This window comes from Stigmatopora argus, chromosome 19 (genome assembly GCF_051989625.1).
Source record: "Stigmatopora argus isolate UIUO_Sarg chromosome 19, RoL_Sarg_1.0, whole genome shotgun sequence".
Taxonomy (NCBI): domain Eukaryota; kingdom Metazoa; phylum Chordata; class Actinopteri; order Syngnathiformes; family Syngnathidae; genus Stigmatopora; species Stigmatopora argus.
The window spans coordinates 13,243,453-13,263,591 of NC_135405.1; the positions used below are offsets into that span (position 1 = coordinate 13,243,453).

The 20,139-nt window shown below is 42.7% G+C and overlaps 4 protein-coding genes across 6 annotated transcripts in view; 1 reads left to right on the forward strand and 3 right to left on the reverse strand.

The window, feature by feature from the left end:
* The window catches only part of LOC144064415 (fibrinogen-like protein 1), a 25,146-nt gene extending 21,004 nt beyond the window's left edge, over positions 1–4,142 (reverse strand). Inside the window, exons 1-4 of the mRNA XM_077586943.1 lie at positions 4,093–4,142; positions 3,966–4,012; positions 1,864–2,027; positions 962–1,128 (exon numbers count right to left, since the gene is read on the reverse strand). The gene's annotated coding sequence lies outside the window, so the exon portion shown is untranslated. The remainder of the gene's footprint in view (positions 1–961; positions 1,129–1,863; positions 2,028–3,965; positions 4,013–4,092) is intronic.
* The window catches only part of LOC144064414 (potassium channel subfamily K member 2-like), an 8,737-nt gene extending 3,187 nt beyond the window's left edge, over positions 1–5,550 (forward strand). The window contains exons 4-7 of the mRNA XM_077586942.1: positions 991–1,151; positions 1,844–2,039; positions 2,460–2,602; positions 4,620–5,550. Coding sequence (XP_077443068.1) covers positions 991–1,151; positions 1,844–2,039; positions 2,460–2,602; positions 4,620–4,970 — 851 coding nt within the window. The 3' untranslated portion in view covers positions 4,971–5,550. The remainder of the gene's footprint in view (positions 1–990; positions 1,152–1,843; positions 2,040–2,459; positions 2,603–4,619) is intronic.
* A 1,817-nt stretch (positions 5,551–7,367) lies between these two features.
* On the reverse strand, positions 7,368–15,356 carry prkg3 (protein kinase cGMP-dependent 3). Of its 3 annotated transcripts, XM_077587737.1 has the most exons (23): positions 15,195–15,356; positions 14,753–14,843; positions 12,892–12,988; positions 11,971–12,033; positions 11,765–11,891; positions 10,884–11,050; positions 10,708–10,821; positions 10,528–10,633; positions 10,389–10,452; positions 10,168–10,245; positions 9,978–10,066; positions 9,548–9,613; positions 9,428–9,475; positions 9,314–9,355; positions 9,140–9,251; positions 8,933–9,069; positions 8,766–8,855; positions 8,547–8,688; positions 8,318–8,481; positions 8,099–8,215; positions 7,963–8,025; positions 7,803–7,878; positions 7,368–7,468 (listed from the first exon to the last, which is right to left on the reverse strand). In XM_077587737.1, the coding sequence occupies exons 2-23, from the start codon at positions 14,768–14,770 to the stop codon at positions 7,382–7,384; spliced, it is 2,067 nt and encodes a 688-aa protein (XP_077443863.1). In that variant the 5' UTR covers positions 14,771–14,843; positions 15,195–15,356; the 3' UTR covers positions 7,368–7,381. The 3 variants fall into 3 exon arrangements, 2 of the variants coding, with proteins under 2 accessions (XP_077443863.1, XP_077443864.1); XM_077587738.1 differs by lacking the exons at positions 14,753–14,843; positions 15,195–15,356 and adding an exon at positions 13,825–13,925; XR_013296917.1 differs by lacking the exon at positions 7,368–7,468 and having other exon boundaries at positions 7,816–7,878; positions 8,318–8,461.
* Positions 15,357–15,924: 568 nt separating this feature from the next.
* LOC144064879 (phospholipase ABHD3-like) lies at positions 15,925–18,955 on the reverse strand. Its single transcript, XM_077587739.1, has 9 exons — positions 18,606–18,955; positions 17,943–18,103; positions 17,640–17,822; positions 17,519–17,564; positions 17,336–17,448; positions 16,773–16,946; positions 16,640–16,688; positions 16,411–16,576; positions 15,925–16,338 (listed from the first exon to the last, which is right to left on the reverse strand). Exons 1-9 carry the CDS (start codon positions 18,723–18,725, stop codon positions 16,142–16,144), a joined length of 1,209 nt encoding a protein of 402 aa, XP_077443865.1. The 5' UTR covers positions 18,726–18,955; the 3' UTR covers positions 15,925–16,141.
* Positions 18,956–20,139: the final 1,184 nt, after the last annotated feature.

Consider the following 20,139-nt stretch of genomic DNA (forward strand, 5'->3'; position numbering starts at 1 on the left):
CATTGTCGTGCTGTTGCTAATCAATGGCTATCAATTTAGATATTTTAAAAAAATCGGATTAAAAGAACTGGATCAAAAGCCCTAAATATTCCATTTTTTTAATCGATCTAAAACAATGTTTATTTCAGCTTTTTTTTTCTTAGTACGGGAAAATGTAAATATTTTTTTCATTTCAAAAGGAAACCAAATATTTTTTAATTATGTTCAATAATAAAGCGGAAAAAATCAAACATTTTCCTATCTTTATTTTTTGATTTTACAAAATGCCCTTTGAAATAAAAACACAAAAAGAAAAAATAATTGGATAAAAAAATTGCCATCATTGATTTAAAAAGGGGTAAATCAGGAAATATAATATACATATAATATAATATTCATTTGAATTTGATCCTAAAAAATGGATTAAAAATGACAATTACTGATTTAAAAGGGGGAAAATCAGGAAATTTAATATACATCTATACTCTTCATTTGAATTTGATCCTAAAACAGAAAGTCGGCTTTCTCGGGCCGCACAAAATGACGCGGCGGTCCAGATTTGGCCCCCGGGCCGCCACTTTGACACCAGTGCTTTACAGTAATAAAACCGCTAACCACAGCACTGAAATTCAAATGTATTGGACGTCAATCACCGTCAAACGCACTCTCACTGGCGGTCCTCACAAAATGTCATTTTTTTTCCCATTATGCCGAGACGTGACTTAAAAAGAGCCCGGTCACATTTCCACTCCCCAAAAGTGTCCACTAAAAGCCAATTTCCTGTTTGGAGCCGCCATCCGACGAGCATCGCTCGCAGCATTTCCCGCAGTTAGCGTCAGTCCCCGAAGTCGTTACGAGCGGCCCTCGGGTCGTGGCGAGTGCATTAAAACGCCGCATGCTTCATTAATGGCGCTTAAACAAGACACGGAATGAACTCGGAGCGGCGGTGGCGGAAAAATACTAATGCAGTATGAAGTTGTACCTGGTGTCTGTCTGTCTTTTCTTTCCCAGGGTTTGGTAACATCTCCCCTCACACGGAAGGCGGGCGGATATTCTGCATCATCTACGCGCTGATGGGGATCCCCCTTTTCGGCTTCCTCTTGGCTGGAGTGGGCGACCAGCTGGGCACTATTTTTGGCAAGGGCATCGCTAAAGTGGAGAAAATGATCGTGGTCAGTTTTTAAAATTAACTATCAATATGAGCTGTAAAGGTTTCATTTAGTACTTATTTGAAATCTCTCTTGGAAATTGCCCCTGATTTAACTTGATTTTTATGACGACGGCGCGGTGGAGAGTGGTTGCCGGGACGGTCGCACGGTTATGAGGTCCTGGGTTCGATTCCCAGGTGGGTCCTCACTGTGTGGAATTTGCGTGGGATTTTTTTCTGGGTACTTTTACTTACTGCTGCCCCCAAAACAAGCAGAGCTAGGCTAATTGTAGGCTACATTGTGACTAGCTATGAGTGATTTGTGGTCTCGTGCCCTGCGATTGGCTGGCCGACGATTCAGGGCGCCCCTTAGCCTGGTGCCCGTAGTTAACTGGGGTAGGCTCCGGCACCCACTGCGACCTTTGTGAGGATAGGCAGTTTGGAAAATGAATGACATACAGGGCTAGTGCTCTAGAGATTTTTTTTTGTTTAAAAAATGATCTTTTATCAAATATAACGGCTATATTTTTGAAACTCCCTTTACAATTGTTGCAAAATGACCTCAACCTGATGAAATTTTGTCAAGACAAACAGTTTTAGTACTAAAAAAAGAACGGAAGGCCAAACAGTACAATAGCTCGCTAATGCTAACGTAGCTCCTCCAGCAATCTTTGTTTACGTGCTTCATATTTTTCATTTGTTTTGTTTTTTTCTCAGAAATGGAAAGTGAGCCAAACCAAGATCCGCGTCATCTCCACGTTGCTCTTCATCCTCTTCGGCTGCCTGATCTTCGTGGCGCTGCCGGCCGTCATCTTCAAGCACATCGAGGGTTGGAGCGCGTTGGAATCCATCTACTTCGTGGTCATCACGCTCACCACCATCGGCTTCGGAGACTTTGTCGCTGGGGAAAAAGGTGAAAACTGTTTTTTTGCCCAAATATTTCAACTTATTTTTTTTTATCTTACTCATACATTTGAGTGTAAATGTGTCACCTTATGTTCCATATTTTTTTCATTTTTACGAACACAAAAGGAGACAGATGGCATGTTTTTGTCGCGGTTGGGGGGGGCGGGATAACCGTCACTTCAAGTGCGTGACTGCGTCACCCCTCGCGGGCCTAATGATTATGGATCAACGTCTGTGCCGACGCCATCCGGTCCGGGATTCGTTAAAACCTCCCGCTAAGACGGCCTCCAGACGAGCTTTTATTGAGCGGACGACGCCGCGTGACGCTCAGCTCGTTATCGGAGTCCATTTTCTAAGACCGCCATTTTCCATCATTAACATTTCACACGAGAACGGGAAATAATGTTCGGGATTTTGGCACTGGCAGGTGGTTCCGAGAATCCGGAATACCTCAAGTACTACAAGCCGGTGGTGTGGTTCTGGATCCTGGTGGGTCTGGCGTACTTTGCCGCCGTGCTCAGCATGATCGGCGACTGGTTTCGCGTCATTTCCAAGAAGACCAAAGAAGAGGTAGGACATTTTTCACAGCCGCTTATCCTCACGAGGGTCGCGGGGGGTGCTGGAGCCTATCCCGGCCTGAATCAGTGGCCAGCCATTCGCAGGTTACAAACGACCAATCAGTCAATAATATTTTTTAAAAGTAAGCATTCCTTTTTTTATTAATGATTTTGTTTCTCTTTTTCAATTTAGTTTCTTAATATTTATTCCTATTTTTCACATCTTGCATCCATAGTTTTTTTTAATCTACATAAATAGGGGAACAGAAGAAGAACATTTCTGTAATCCTCCATTTTGTGAAGCGAAAAGGCACATTTCCAGCTCAAATCTAAACCCCAACGAGTACAACGGTAAATAAATTGACATATAGCCGAACGGAGGAGTGGATTCATCTCTCCAAATCCTTGTCGGCGCACAATAACATTCCAATTCATCACGGCTCACAACAGCCTCATCCATTATTTACGGGCCCGTCCGTATATCGCCAGTGCATCCGAACCCGTCCTGTCCATTAAAGATTCCTTGTCTGAATCCACGCGCTCTAACTCTATCTAGCCTTTGGGGAACGGCTTGTTTTCCCAATTAGCGGCTACGGCGTTCTGCCGAGAATTCCCAGCTCGCCGAGTCGGCCAAAGTGAGAACGAAGCGGTACGAGCAGGAATTCAAGCGTGCGTGAGACGTACGTTTGGGCAGAAAATGGGCTACAGCGTAAAGCCAACGCGTTTCAGAGCGTTGTAAATAAATAAAAAGGCAGCCCAGCGAGGGCCCAGATCGATGCCAACGAATGTGTCAAATGCGGCGAACGGTACGCGGGTAGTCCACGTTGGGATATCAACTGAGAGCGTTTATAATGAACCACCATGGGTGAACCACACAGTGAAAAATATGCATGTTAACATATACTGAATTTATACTCAATTAGCCTCTCGCGGCTAGCTATAAAAATTGGTTATTGGCTGCCAGACCAGACCAAATTTGACCCCCAAAATATGGGAATGGACGGATTTTTTTTTTAATCTAAATTTCCCATTGTGTAATAATACATGAATGTAAAATTTACATTATAGGCTGCTTTAAACCGCAGCTAGCTGACGCATTGAACCCACGAGCATTTTAAAAAAACAATATGAATAATGTAGCATGTCAAAATTAAGCACGTTGACTTTAAAGAGCGGCACATTTAGCATTCGTTTGATAAAGTAGCAATTAGCCTCTCGCGGCTAGCTAATTAGCGTGATATTTACACAAGAACGATAGCCCTACAGTAATATTTGACACTTCTAGAACTTCGACAGTCGTTTTATGAATTATGAAACAGGACGTAGTTTAGTAAATTGACATATTAGAGTAACATTTAGCATTGAGGTTTGCTTACCTGAGCTCAACATGACGACCGCAGCTCTTCACGTCAACTTCTTTATCCTAACAAGTAAAATAAATGGTTAGACGTCGATAGAAATTGGATAATTGTCGTTTTCAAATAATGTTTGCACATTTCTTACCAGAAGTTGCCTCTGCCCATTGTCGAATATCGCAGGTGTTTTCAAAACAGTAAACGAGTTGTCGTAATTACTGTAGCCACCAGATGGCAATGCATTCCCTAAATCAATAAAGTTATATACAGTACATTCAAAAGAAATCATTTGAAGCTGAAAATGTCAAATGCGAAGCTTTTTCTCAGCTTAATTAAATCAATTAATCGTCACAACATAACATTATAAAACGTTTTATTTCAAAATGCCTTTTAAAACACGACACTGTACGAAACAAAATTAAGATGTGATATAACAAAACAGAACTGATGATCAAAGTAGGTAAGATAATTACAATAAATGTTTAAAAAGTGACCAGTAGATGTCTAATCCATTTGAATGGGAAGGGCTGGCGGCGATGTGTGACAATACACCTCATCGCAAAGACCTGTTTTGTACAATAAAATACGTATACACATAAAATGCCATAAAAATAATTTTAAAAAAGATGCATCAATGGCGGACGACGAATTAACCTCCTCGATCTGCCATCGCAGGTGGGCGAATTCCGCGCCCACGCCGCCGAGTGGACGGCCAACGTGTCCGCCGAGTTCAAAGAGACCCGCCGGCGCCTGAGCGTGGACATCTACGACCGCTTCCAGCGCGCCGCGTCCATCAAGCGCAAACTATCGTCGGAGCTGGGCATCGGCGCCTCGGCCAATCCGGAAATGACCCCGGGCAAACGGGCGCTGTCGGCCAATCTGGGGGACGACCTCGAGGCCTACTCCAACTTGACCCTGTCGCTCACGCCGGGCGCGCTGAGGCGAAACGGGAGTCTCTTCCTCAACGGGCTGAGTCCGGATTTTGCCGACAGGATGGAAGTCGCGGTGGTGGAAAACACCAAATGAGGCCCGCATCCGTCATGGCTGCCGTCGATGGGTTCTCATAAGAATTTATTGGACCCAATTTTCCCAAGCGGTTCAAAAAAATCACCAACCGGCAGCCATTTTGAGTGAGTGAGCCTGCGTGGGTTTCCTCCGGGTACTCCGGTTTCCTCCCACATTCCAAAAACATGCATGGTAGGCCGATTGGACACTCTAAATTCCCCCTACCTATGATTGGTTGTTTGTCTCCTCGTGCCCAGCGATTGGCTGGCCACCAATTCAGGTCCTGAAAGTCAACTGGGATAGGCTCCAGCACCCCCCCGCGACCCTAGTGAGGATAAAACAGATCAGAAAATGAATGAATGAATAAATATAAGGCTTTTGAGAACATTCAAGTCTTTTAGCGGCGCCTTATAGTGCGGAAAATCCGTCAGATTTAAAACAAGCAAACGTCCGAATAAGTTACTCGAAACAAATTCAATGAAATATTGATTCCGAGTGCCTAAACCACTAAATTTTGATGAGAACACACTCAAAGGAGCCTGTGAAAAAAAAGAGACTATCAAATGCATGATGCAAAAGCTGATGAATAAAAACCCCACAGAATTGTACCGGAATTGTCAAGTATGGCTTTCCTACACAAGGTCCAAAACATCTGCATCAGATATAGAAGAGGATCTCCACACATCACCCCAACCAAGAAAGGAATGTTTTTTTCTCCCTCTTATTTTTTTCGACACCACCACGTGTTTCCGACTCGTGTGTTTTTGCTCGGTTTGCCCCCGCGCTCACCAGAAGATGAATGTTGACGAGGTTGTTTTTTTATATATATATATATACGAATATATTCCTGGATGAGTGACAGGCGGCGCTTCACCCCTGAGGAATCGCCCACGTGTGCCTTACTGGAAAGCCCACAAGTCATCACGCATGAAAGACTAGAGTAGAAACGCCATGTGTGTGTGTGCATGTGTGTGTGAGAGGGAGTCTTGATGTTTTTAATTCATTTTTTTTTTACACGATCCGCACTTTCATTTGTTGCCACTGTGTCAAGAATTCAGAAAATATTCTATCTTGGAATGAAAAGTGTTTTCGCAGTTTTCCAAAATTGGCGAAATGTGCTCACTTGGAGCCGCTATTTTTATTTTTTTTGTAAATTGAAAGCGTCAAACCTGTCGTATTTTTAGATCCTGTCTGATATTTTGGGATAAGTCAGCTCTATTGTTTGTTAAATTGGAATTTGCTAATCAGAACACGACTTGTTTTGACAAGAATCGACAATTTTGGATGGAAATAAAAGGCCGCAAACACTTTTTCTGCCCAAAAATGACATCTACACTTGCATATTTTGAAACAACGCTCTAAAAATGTAATTGATGGTTTCAAACTTATTAAAAAATGTCAAAATGCGGGTCACAAACCACAAATGATGCATTCACAATACTTCCGTCCCATGGTGATTTCCGTTTTTCTGTGTAAGATTGTACGAGGCGTTCAAGTGTCTTACACTTTGATGTGCTGTCGGGAACAAATGTCATGGTGACTTCTGAAATGGACAAAAATATTGAAGCCCACGGCAAGAGACGTTTTGCTAACTCCTGATTTTTCAAGTGTTGCATGCACGTTTTAAATGTTAACCAACTGTGCTTGTGTGTCCGGAAGCATCATTCGCACTTTTCGAGCGTTTTAAATAAAACGTTTTATATGCAAAACACTTTTTTTTTTTACTTTGTGTGGCGGCAACACATTTACAAGGTGAGAAGTGCTTACACTTACACACGAGGAGTGAGTGTGAGCTCGCAAGTGTGTGTTTTTGTGCCCGCGCGGCATATTTACGCAACACCGAATGGCCTAAATATGTCGTTGCTTTTTAAATTTACCTGCGTGCACATTCGGGGCTAAAAAGAACACTTGGTCTTTGTTTTTTTGTTTTGTTTTTAGCTTGGAGCAAAAAGTTGACGTTTCATTAGATACTGTGATAAAATAATTTCTGCATTCAGTAAAACAAATAGTGTAGAATAATAGTTTGAATAATTTACATAGCTGTATTTCTTATCAAATTGGAATAAAATGCGAAATTTAGGCCTGTTTTTCAGCGTGCAAATGATTTCCTGAAAAAATAAAAACGCTAATCAATGTGTTTGCAATTGCAGGATGTCAATAGACAAACACAATGTGGGTCTGTTCAAACACGATTGCCATAGCAACGACTTCTGATAAGGTGGTGTGTTAATTTAACCTTATCTTATATTTGCCAAATGAGGCTTTACGGAGTTGTGACTCATGAGCCACAAAAATATCTGATTCAGACGTCCTTAATGGTTTTTCCTTCATGGCAAAAATGTTTTACGAACCGGACCCGACCGATTTATTTAGCAAGTACCAGCGGGTAATTCATTTTTGGAATTTATTGAAATTGTCACCAGTGTTCCAGTTTAAAAATCCCGATCCCAACCTGAGAATTCCTCTTCCGCTTTTGTTTGGTCCTGAGGGAAGCGGTCGAAATTGATGTAGGACGGGCCCTAAAAGTTGGAAAAAGGGAAAAAAAGTTGGTAAAGGGAAAAAATGGTCGGAAAAGGGGAAAAAAGGTCGGAAAAGGGGAAAAAAGGTCAGAAAAGGGAAAAAAGAAAGTCGGAAAAGGGAAAAGAAAGTCGGAAAAGGGAAAACAAAAGTCGGAAAAGGGGAAAAGGTCGTGAAAGGAAGAAAAGAAAGTCGGAAAAGGGAAAAGAAAGTCGGAAAAAGGAAAACAAAAGCCGGAAAAGGGGAAAAAAGTCGGAAGAGGGAAAACAAAAGTCGGAAAAGGGGGGGAAAAGTCGGAAAAGGGAAAAAAAGAAAAAAAAAGCTGGGCGGACTCACTTTACGTATAAGACGGACGGTGGGTGCGTCCAGTTGAGCCATTCGAAGTTTGTGCCAGTTCATATTACTGAACCACCTGTAATTTAAAAACAAATGTAGATATTTTCCATTTGTTTACCATTGACATCTATCGCCGTGACTGTCAGTCAGGCACGCTTACCTGTGATGTCGTACATCTTTAATGCCATTTTTGGTATTTCCAAGCCTCTGACCAGGCCGCGGTCTGCAAGAAAAATGACATCACATAGTTGGTACATATTCACGCTTTTTGACCATACTTTAAGACGCCGGCTCACCTGCAAAGTTTACTGATGATGGATTTGGCCGCCTCGCTTAAATACGGAGGATAGTTGAGGACGCCGTCCAGGATTTTGGCGTAAATCTTTTGAGGTTCCGAGCTTGAAAAAGGAGGGCTTGTTTGTTGGAGAGAAAACAGTGTAAATGTAATCGTCTCTTCCTTATTTACATTTTATTATAATTTATTTTTTTTTAAATCACAATTTTGTTGACTGTACCTCCCCACCAGAAGCTCGTAAATGAGAATTCCAAGCGACCAAAAATCGACAGCAAAATCGTGCCCTTGGTTCTTGATGATCTCGGGCGCCATGTATTCCGGCGTCCCCACAAACGAGTACGTCTTCTCGCCGCGGACCATCTCTCTGGCAAAACCAAAGTCCACCTGCGCCGGATGAAAATCACGTCAACACGGCAAAACCCGGACGGCGATGATGAAACCCAACCCACCAGCTTGACGTAACCGCGCACGTCCAGCATGAGGTTCTCGGGCTTCAGGTCTCTGTACATGATGCTCTTCTTGTGAAGGTACGCGTACGCCTCCACCACGCACGCCGTGCAGAAGACGGCGACCTGCTCGTCAAAACGTCCGCTGGCCCCGAAATGCAAATAGTTTGTCCCACCCGGACATTGGAATTTGGGAGCGTTTTTGCGTTCGCGTTTCCTCACACTTCTTTGAGCTTGGTCCAAATCTCGCCTCCGCCGCAGAACTCCATCACCATGTAGATGTAACGAGTATCTTTGAAGGCGCCGTGAAGCCTAAAAAAAAAGGGAAAGGGAAAATAAAGGCGGGTTCACACACTCGGAGGGAAATCCCTCGAGGAAACGGCGTCTACCTGACGATAAAGTCGCACTGGATGGCTTTGAGGATCTTCTTCTCAAACAACATGTGCTCCTCTTGCCGCTTGGCCACAATGTGTTTCTTACCGACCCGCTTCATGGCGTAATACTTGCCGTGGTTCACAGTGGTCATCTGCGAAAAAACGCCTTTTTTAACCCCGCGGACGGCGGCACGGGACGTCCGTCGAGAAGGTCTGCGGTACCAGTTGAACACGTCCGAAGCCCCCGACGCCGAGGGTGACGGAGTCCCCTTGGTAGCGACCTTCTTGGTAAAGCACGGGAACCAGGTCCTTAAATCTTAGCGTGGAGCCGGGACTAGCGTAGTGAGAACAACACGTTAGCGTGCTAAACTGAAATGTTTTTCTGGATGTTCTCACCTGGACTTTTCTGGCGCTCGGGCTTCTTGGAGCATTTTGGAGCTGAAAATGATGAAATAAAAAATAAAATGGAAGTTATAATGGACTCCCTAACCTGACAGGATCGGGGCGTACTCGTCAAACAGCTCCAAATGCTCCACGGGGATGGTCTCCTCGAAGACTCTGCGAAAATAAAAAGGCCGTTAGCCGGCGTCACGACAATAGAGGGAGACGTTCTAACCGGCTAGGACGTACTCTTTGTCGATGGAGAAGCAGGTGACGGGGCCGTCCGCCGTGCAGGTGGCCGTTCGCAGGACTTCGCTGCGGTTCACAAAAAGGTCAGGCATTCCACCGTCGGATTATTTTGGAAGATGAACACACGAGGAGAGAAAAGACGGCAAATCAAGGCAATGTAAATAAGCTATTGTAATCACAATGCTGTCTAAAATTGTGCTACTGTCATCAACAACGTTGAACATCCAATTTAAGTACACTGAAAACTGGCATCATCTTTCTATGCCATTGACGGCGTGAGACGTCTAATCCGTTTCCACGGAGGCGACCGTTCGTTAAACGAGCCTCCGAGAGGGTTAACGAAGTCTGACGGCAACCAACGTGTAAGTTGAGCGAGAGAGAAAGCGCGCCCCCAAATGTCCTCGGGCGTGCGAGGCGTTGCCGTGGTTACCGTATGAGGGCCTGCTCCCCGAAATGCTCGCCTTTGCCCATACGGCGAATGGGCTTCTGAAGACCGTTGACGTTCTTTGTCACCAACACCTGGGGGAGGAGGACACAATGCAAAAAAAACATGAACGCACAAAATTGTATACACGGTGTGTGTGTGTGTGTGTGTGTGTGTGAGGTCAGCAAAACAATACCTCTCCTTTGAGGATAATGTAAAAAGTGTTTGCTTCTGCTCCTTCTCGGACAATCACGTCTTTGTTTTGGTACTTGACCTGTGGAAAAAATATTTTTGTTGGAGAACAATATGCAAAATATGTCATATTTATGAAGCACCAGTATTTTCTCCCATATTAACCGCCTCCGCGTATAAGCCACACCCTTAAAATGGCCTAAAAATGGTTGAATTTGAAAATACCTCCTCCATGGAGTCAATGATTTTGGACAACTGGACGTCGTTCAGGTCCTTCAGAGTACGAGACCTTGGAATAGAAGGACAAAAATTCAAACCGCTAATTTTTTAGTGCGTATGCTTTCACAAAATGCAGTTAGCATACGTCCTCAAAAATCCGAGGAGCTGCTCCCGTTTCTTCTTGGACTTGTTGGTGATGATGGTCCTGTACGTTTGCCTTTCCATGCACCAAAGCCGCACCTCGGTCTTGGCTAAAAAGAAGACAAAAACGTGGCTATTTTTTTCCGCTCCATTTTTTTTCCTCGAAATGCGCACCCGCGCTAACCTTTGACCGTGGCCGTTCGCTTGCAGTTGTACAAAATGGCCAACTCGCCAAAGACGTCGCCGCCGGTCAGGGTTCGGAGGTCACGGCCGGCTTGCGTGACCAGGAGCTCGCCGGCTGGGGGATATTTTGGAGACGTGACGCCGGCCGCTTTTCCGCCGCGTCGGGGACGGGCTCACCTGCCACGATGTACATGCTGTCTCCTTCCGTGCCTTCTTTGATGACCTCGCCGCCGCGGGCGATGGCGAGCGTCTCCAGGAGGTCCACCATCATGGCGATCTGCTCGTCGTCCAGGCGGCTGAGGAAGTCGTTCTTCTGGATGGATTTCACGATCAGGGCGGTCTCGCTGGGAATCGGAGAAAGATGAGGAAGTCAACTCGCTCGCTTGCTCATTGGGATTGGACGCCTATTGCCTTCAGTGGCTCAGTCAGGGAGGGCTGAGTCAACTTTAGTAGAAATTGCAGTAAAAAAGATCTTCCACTAGATGGCAGAATATTGAACATGGGTGTCGACCTGTTGCCAATCGGGCGCACTTAACTTTTATCACAATTTCAGTCTTATTAATTACTTTTTTTTGCTTTTTATTTATTTTTTCTGAATTCGTTGTATATTTGATATTATTACTGTATTTTATTGTTATATTCGTAACATAACAAAGATTGGGAAACATGAGGTCCTTGCTGTCTAATAATTTAATTACTATATCTTTTATATTATATAAATAGAATTATAAAAAACATTGTAAACATTGTAACAATCAATAATTTAATCTGACTGTATTGTACAACTATTTTATTTAGTCCTTTTTTATTTAGAATAGCCTTTTATGAGTTAGTTGTTTGAATTAAAATCTTACCTTTTTTATTTGTGTATTTATTTTAGGTGTTTTTTTTCTTTAAAAGTATATTTTCATTTAGGTTATTGTTTTAATTTTTGTTTTTACACTCAGGTTTTTAAAATCAATGTAGTTGGTTTGTTCTTTCATTAATTGTGTAATAATTGATGAAGCTTTTGATTGGTGACCTTTGAGTGGTGTTGTTTATCATTTGTGGAGGCCGACCTGCTGGTTTTCTTGACTCTGGACTTGAGGATGTCCAACGTTTCCTGGATGGGTTCCGACGCGATGACGGCCGCTCGACTCTTGCGGAACTCGGCATCATTGTCGGTGCCGCTGGAAGCCGGAAATTCTGAAAGAGTCGAGGAATAATTACGTTAACCGTGATCCGTTTGGTCGGTCGATTGCTTTTTGGCCAATTATTTTCTTACCGATGTCGTGGTATTGACTGTGGAGCTCCTGCAGAAGTTTTTCTTTCTCTTGCAGCCGTTGCTCTACGAGAAATTCAAAATATTTAGTTAGGCATTTCATATGGAAAAAAAGCATCATCGTGTATTATTATTAATTGAGGAAGTATTCCTGGTAATACGGTTGGTAAGCGAGAAATAAAATCAATAAGTCAAAACAATCAAATTCCAATTAATTTTAAAGTAACAAATGTTGATTAAAAGGTTACAAGACATAATATACAAAAAATCTGAATAAAAATTATTTGAAAGATGAATTTGCGTAAGTTTTTTTTACAAATAGTGAAAATACCATTTTTTAAAAATTGTACTATATTAAAAATGACAACATTATAAAACTATAAAATAGCATTAAAAATGTTTCAATAATAAATAAAGATACCAGGATAAAATGTTTACGTGTTTTATGTAGAAGGGAAAAAACTGAAAATTAGGGACCAAAAAATCAATTAAAACGCAATCATTAATATAGAAAATCAATTAAAATGCTATCATTAATATAAAAATCAATTAAAACGCAATCATTAATATAAAAAATCAATTAAAATCCAATCATTAATATAAAAAAATAAATTAAAACACAATCATTAATATAAAAAATCAATTAAAATGTAATCATTAATATAAAAATCTATTAAAACGCAATTAATAATGTAAAAAATCAATTAAAACGCAATCATTAATATAAAAAATCAATTAAAACGCAATCATTAATATAAAAAAATAATTAAAATGCTATCATTAATATAAAAAATCAATTAAAACGCAATCATTAATATAAAAAGTCATTCAAAACACAGCATTTTGAAAAAGATTGAAAATTGTAATTTACACAGGAAAAAAATTGAGGAATAGTTCATTTGGATGAAAAGGATTTTCACACACCAAGGTCTTTATTTTGCCTCTGCAGCTCTGTGTTGATGAGACATTGCTTCTCCAACTGCTGCCTCAGCTCCTCCATTTGTTCCTCCATCCCCGCGCACTACAAAAGTCCAAAGCAGAAGAGCACCAATTGACAACACGCCATGAGCCGCCTCAATAATTCAAACCCCAACCAGCGTGGCTGCCTTCTAATGAGCTCTTTGTTTCCTCATGCTGGCTGTTTGTGAGACAACAACTCCCTGGCGCCACTCCACAAAAAGCCTTTTTGTCTCTTTTTGCATTCTTAATCCTAAAACGCACTTTTATTTATGGAGATAACCGCGTGGGGGTGCTCCTTCCACTCCCATGGGGGCGCTTACTGTGGATTTTGAAGCATTTACTGCTCACTTCCTGTTGATTTGGGGCTATTTACAGGTCACTTCCTGTTAACTTAGGTGGCTCTGCGAGTCAAAAGACTGGAAAATATGACAAAACTCTTGCTGGCCTCGGACCAGGATTCATGCTTGATTTGTAGTGGACTATAATCTCTTGTGGGCCACTTCCTGTTTAGAGAGGGGCATTTACGGGTCACTTCCTGTTGATTTTGGATTCTCTATAAGGCAAAAGACTATAAAATACTGTTTAGTGGCCTCATGCTTGATCTATTGTAGTCTGTAATCTATGGGTCACTTTCTGTTGATTTGTAATTATTATGTTATACAAAATGTCTTCTGGCATTATTAAACAAAATCATCTTGCGTCTACAAAGGAAGACTTTTTAAGCACGAAAAAATAAGAAATCATTTTAAAAGAACTTCCGAGAAAAACAACACTAAGACACATTTAATTAAAACCTTGATTGATGTTTCTTGCATAGAAATGCGTATCGTAATTAATAATTAGCGTGCAGTAGGAAGTGCCGAACACATTTGCTTGATGAAGCAAAGGTCCACTCACCCGCAGGCTCCAACGTGAGCTCAGAAGATCGGTGGAGAGCGCCGGGTCGCCCGCATTGGCGCCCCAAAAAATCCCCGAACCCGAATTTTGCCTCTCTTGACTTTCCTTCTTTAGCAAGCCTCCCTTTCGGCTTCCCGTCTGTCTGTCAATCTCAGAATCTCTTTTCGCCCTGAATCATTTACAGTCACCTGAAGCTCCTCCCCCTTTCCAGGTGGGGGGAAAAGCTATTTTTAACTCATTCAGAGCCGTTAACGGTGCAAAAACATCCAACCCGTGGGAAGTGGGAGGGCGCCAGCCCATGGACAAACGTATCTGAGGCTTTATTTTTGTCACGTGATAAAAAAATATATTTTTAACATTTGTTATTTTTTAGTTAGGATGATATTTGATATATTTTAATCACCCTTTCACTGATAATGGATTGGACGTCTATTGATATCAATGGAGTTACAAAAATTGGCCTGTGTGCGATTTCCGGGATGTCCAATGTATCTTGATGAGGTTAAAGGTTAAAGGGTTAGCATCGTGACAGAGGGCGTGGGCCTTTTATGGCCACTTCTGCGTTAATTATTGATTGGTCGCCGTGGTTAATCAGCAATAGCGCTGACCCTCAAGATCAGACGAAAGGTCGGCGAAGAGGAGGATATGGATTTTTCTTTTTTTTTACATTTGAGCTGATAAGACAATCTGTACTTGCATATTAATAGAAAAATATTTATTTTCACGTTAGGTTTTTTTTCCTTGAATTTTTGTATTGTATGCCCAATATTCCAACATCTTTTATTTGACATAATTCAAGTGCTTTTTCCAAAAATGGGAACATTTTGCTTTGAAAATCGGACAATTCTCAGAGTTCAACAGCAAAATAATATATTTTACAAATAAGCACAATATTTAAATATATGTGTAGTATTATGTAGTGTCTTACCTTGCAGGAAATAAACATAAGGCATCCCACTTTCTGCCATTTCTAATACACACATGAAGATGATAGGAGACTCAAGATGCAATTGCACAACCTAGCGGAGAAAATGCAAAATTACACTTTGGTCAATTGAAATTACTACATAATTAGCATACAAGTGAAGGGAATAGCCACATTAAACGGCGGAAAAAAGAAATTTTATAAATATTTATATCAGCTCTATCAAAATAATTACTACAGTATTAAATGATAACACACATTGAAGCAATATTAATACATACCTATAACAATGAGGACTCGTTTTCATGCAGACGCTTAATTAATCATTTTCTAATGTTTTAAAAGCATATGTTTATACATTAAGGACTAAAAAGTTAACACATATAATACCCTTTCCCGAATTTCAATAAGTTATACTAGGGAATAATGAATAGAAAATACTTACAAGGGAAATGCTAGTTTTTCGTCACCAACAGGTGTCAACGTAATTATTGTTGCTGAACTATTGTCATTTTCGTAACGTAGAAACAAGTCTTTGTTTTGTCCGTTCCTCCTCCTCTTTTCTGCGCCGCTATTGTAGTTTAATTTCTTTGAGTTTTATATTTTTCATTCTATACTTTCTTTTCTTGTTGTTTTTCATTTTCCCGCCGACTTCTTTGACTGTTGCGCATGCGTACTAGGATGTACATGGACCGAACCAATGTGCTGTCGAAGAAAAAGAGGGGTGCCACCAGGAGTCCTGCGCTTTGAGAACCCTTCTTTGGCATTTTAGCGAAAGGACTTTAATCAAAAGCATAGTTAATGTGCGTAGATAAGTAAAAACGCTACTGAGATTTAGTGTATAACGATTTTGAAAGGGGGAGGGGTAGTAACTTGAGACTATATGCATCCCCTAGTTTTGGCTAATGGTAGATCCCCCACTGTTAATAATACTACGTACTATAATCTGTATTTACATTACATTATTAAAACTACAAAAACAAAATTAAAGGACACACCATAAGTATTTTTTAAATGTTAAGTTCTTTTCATACCTGCTTTATTGACCATTCGTTCTTTTGACAATGCTTAAATAGGTGGTCTTTCGTTGCCATGGTCACCGTAGATTATGACATGATTGGATGGCCCAAAACACGCTTCTAATCTACAATTAGAAGGTAGAAGCAGACGTCAAAAACATTTTGAAGACAGCGGTGTTTAATGTGAATCAATTCGGTGGTTCCTGAAATAAATACAGACTATTAACTCATTCACCACCATTGACGGCGCGAGACGTCCAATTAGTGTCGATCGGGAGGGAGCGATGGCGTCGTCAATGGCGTTGTTACAGTACGAGGTGAGGTAGATTGACACTTGTCCTACAATGTGGGTCGTGTGTGGGCACGTCTACATTCAGATTTGTGAAAGATGGCAAGCTTTGCGGACTTCCTGCGGGTTATCCAGGACGGCTCGCGCAAACTGGCTGAAGACGCGCTCCATGTAGCCGGCGCCGCGCGGGAATAGACCCTCCAGGAAGGCGATGTGGCCTCCGTGGGACGTCACCAGGAGGGCCACGTTGGACAGATCCTTGGCGATGCTCGTCGGGAAGGCTGAAATGCGCAAACGGGGAAAACGGGCGCTCAGATAATGTGTAGAATTTTTTTTAAATGTCAAATGAATACCATGTTGCGGGGAGAAGGGATCGTCAGCCGCGTTGAGGCACAAAACGGGCACGTCGGTACTGGGGAGCTTCTTATCCGGACTGGCGTGACGGTAGTACTCCGTGCAGGACTCGTACCTGAACAGCGGTGCTGTGAACCGCTCATCAAATTCACGGATGGTGCGCGCCTATGCAAAAAATAATAATATCATGACCAGCACCCAAAAAAAAGTCTAAAAAGTGCTAACAACCTTGAGAACGTGGTCGATGTCCACCACTTTTTTCAGAATCCTCCCGTGCCTGCAACACAAATCCCACACAAACAAAACCCACTTTGCTCCGGAATGTCTTTATCTCTTCCCAAAATGGATTCCGTTGACGAACCTGACGACAGCCTCGCATAAGCCTCGCGTCAGGTGGCGGTTAAACAAGAAGCAGTTGAGCGGTTCCTCCATGCTCTCGGCCGACTTGAGGGCATCCCATGGGACGGAGACGGTCAGACCCGCGATCAAGCCGGACTCGCCGCCTTTGCGGCCCAAGTAGTTCAACAATAACATCCTGTCGAAACACAAAAAGACAAGTTGAACTTGACTTCGAATTTCCACAAAACGATTGTCAACATCACTACTACCTACAACTCACATTGTGGCCAGCAGAGGGCGCCCAATTTGCGCTAACTGGCTACATTTTGAGACTCCAAATGCTATAGTAGTTCCACGAATAACCATAGAATGTCGCTATTTCCCCTCAATAGTAAAACAGTTGGGCCTCATTGTCAACCGGGTTAAATTCGAACATTCTGGATCATATTTATGAATGTAATTGTATGTAACTATGTAAGGTGTTTTGTACTTCAATATTTGGAGTGAAATTATGACCCGGAATTGAGTGGAGGCGGAGCAATGCCTAAGTCTAATTAATATAAATAAGATAAAGAATGAACTTACCCTCCTAAAGAGACGCCGACGCCCAAAATAGGGGCTTGTGGGTAGAGATTTTTCACATGTTGGACCACGCGCTCCAAATCAGACGTGTTGGCCGCACAGAACGTGATTGGCGTCTGACGGACGCGGAGAGAAACGATTAAAAACAGGCAGAATGACAAACTTGGACACTTTTACGGGACTTACGAGCAGCTCTTCCCCTCCGAAGCCTCTGTTGTTGAACACCACACATCTAGGAAAGAACGCATTTGTTCACTTTTTAATTGTACTTGGTGGCAATAAAGTTATGGGAAATTTCTTTTCCCACCTGTAGCCGTGGGCGGCGGCCTGGCAGACGGCGTGCCGCACGTACGACTGCCGGCTGTTGCCCGTCAAACCGGGCAGGATGAGCACAATGGGCCGGGTGGACGCGTCCGGGTAGGCGGGGCTAACGTCGTTGTCCGCCCAATCCAGCGAGATCTGACCGCCGTCGTTCGTTTTGATGAGTTCGCTGTGCGGGAAGTCGGGTTAGATGTGTCAGATTTGAGTTTAGCGGTGCCATGGGGGTGTGCAGGGGTTATGGATTTACATGGATAAACATTCATGCGCGCAATTTGGGATTAAGGTTTACTTGCGATAATCCACGTGCGGTTTGGATTTGATGAGGAAACACACGACGGTTTGAAGGCGGCCTCCCCAGCACCACAACGTCGGACGGAAGGTCTCGTTCACTACGGGGCAGCGTTCCTGGAGGAAGTCGCGGAACGTCTCCCCGCACACCAGCAATGGCCTCTGAAATGAAAATCACATTTAAAACTATAAAACTATGAATAACAACAAAATCTCGACCCCACACAAAAAAACGATAACAATCGGCCTTATCAAAAAAAAGCTAAATTGACGCAATACATAGTAGTTACACAATCAAGTCGGCGTCCAATAGCTCCCTCTAGCGGTATAAAAAATAAATCACTGTCAGAATTCAGTACTGTTCGGTTGGACATACATATTTACTTAAAAACTGAATGCCTGAATATTTTTATTTACGCTCAAATCATATTTATATTCAAAATGACCTATGCATGATAATTAAAATACACTTGAATAGTTTTTTCCAACGTACAAGTCCATTGCTGATGTTCAAAATTAGCCTAATCTTACTTTCTGTTGTGTGCCTAGATTTCCCTTTGTTATTAGAATGTTCATTAAAAGACAAATGCCCTTTTCGTCGCAGTGAAATAAGACCTTTACGCAAAAATCGAAAAAAAACCGAAGCTCTACCGCGGCTCCTCACCTGACTCTTACGGCCCCACAGGTAATACAAAGCGGCCGTAAGGGAGCACAAAAGCACGGTGTCAGCCCTGGAGACGAACTCCCACTGGAGGGTCCACAGCTCCAAAAAATACAGCAGCATAGCGGCAACTCCGGGAAAAAAAATAAAATCCGTTTAAAAAGCCAGCGAGCTTTATGGAGCTGTTAAGCGACACATGAGAAGACAAGCAAGTAATGTACCGGCTCGTCCCCGTTAAATATTTACAATGGCTGCCCGAATAACGGAATCAGCCACACTTCCGGATTGATGTCAAGATCGTGTATTCGAACAGAGGCTTCACTACCGACGGTCACTTCATTTGGCGCAATGTCATTCCGTGACCCACTTTCGAGATAAGAATGTACGCATGCGCATACTTTTCTTCGCGCGTATCAGTGAAAGACTACAAACATGGCGGCGAGCCCGAGCCCAAACTAAATACAGTGGTACCTCGAGATACGAGCTTAATCCGTTCCGGGACTGAGCTCGTATGACAAGTTACTCGTAACTCGAGGTAAAGTTTCCCATTGAAATGAATGGGAAACAATTTAATTCGTTCCAACTCTCTGAAAAAAACACCAGAAACAGGATATTGGATTGAAAAAAAATGTTTTATTTCTTATAATTCGCCATATATTGACAAAGTAATAAATAACGAGTGGTTTAATAGAAATAAAGTGTTTAATCTAACTAAAATTGGCCGGATTTCGCCGAGGGGAGAGGGGCTTCGTTTTTTTTTTTCCTCCACACAACGCACTCGTAAACAGAACAAACACTCCACCCTCACGTTCGCTATCGATGGGCTGTTTGCTGTCGTACTATTCCCTTCAAAATATTCCGAAAATGATGCACACAAATGTCCTCACAATCGGAGAACGCACGACCACTTGCCAACGAGCAGCAAGCAGTCTTATCAGCGATCGCCCCGCTGCTCATCTTCTTCTTCTTCTTCTTCTTCTTCTTCTTCTTCTTCTTCTTCTTCTTTTTCACCTCAGGCGCCTGAGGATTACCCTCAGCAGCGCTAGGGCTGCCACTGGAACACGGATAAGTTCATCCAGGGAGTTGCCCAAGCCGCGATGGTAGCGTTCGGTCATTAAGGCCGGACAGCGGAGCCATAAGTGTTCAGACGACTCTGTTTCCTCGTCGCACAGGCGGCAGCGATCCGAGTCGGATTTCTCATGGGAGCTACAGGGGCGCTGGCTAGCGGCTCCTTTTAGCTTGTAGCATCTGTGTTCGCGTCCCATCGAACGGCGCCTATGATAGAGTTGCTACCGGGGATACTTTTGCGAGCACGAGTATACTTCATTACCCAGAAAGCCCTCTTTTCACCGCGCATGCGCGTTGTGCGTTTCCTGGTCTGAATAGCTCATCCGGTGCTCGTAAATATTGTTATACACGAAAGATATGCCAAAAAAAATGCCATGGCAACCTGGCTTGGTCGCATCACGAAACTTTGACCGCATCACGGGCGAATTATTCGATCGAAATTTCCCCCGTAAGACGAGCATTCCGTATG

Bases quoted from the DNA above. Each gene is read 5' to 3' on its own strand.
- prkg3 (XM_077587737.1), bottom strand. The intron at 10,067-10,167 runs GTATTGTTTTGC...CTCCTCCCCCAG, and splicing joins ACATTATCCTCAAAGGAGAG to GTGTTGGTGACAAAGAACGT. The intron at 9,356-9,427 runs GTACGCCCCGAT...CATCATTTTCAG, and splicing joins CATTTGGAGCTGTTTGACGA to CTCCAAAATGCTCCAAGAAG.
- LOC144064879 (XM_077587739.1), bottom strand. From the start codon at position 18,725: ATGCTGCTGTATTTTTTGGAGCTGTGGACCCTCCAGTGGGAGTTCGTC. The intron at 18,104-18,605 runs GTGAGGAGCCGC...TTTTCATTTCAG, and splicing joins TGTGGGGCCGTAAGAGTCAG to AGGCCATTGCTGGTGTGCGG. The intron at 17,823-17,942 runs GTAAACCTTAAT...CTTCCCGCACAG, and splicing joins CCGCACGTGGATTATCGCAA to CGAACTCATCAAAACGAACG.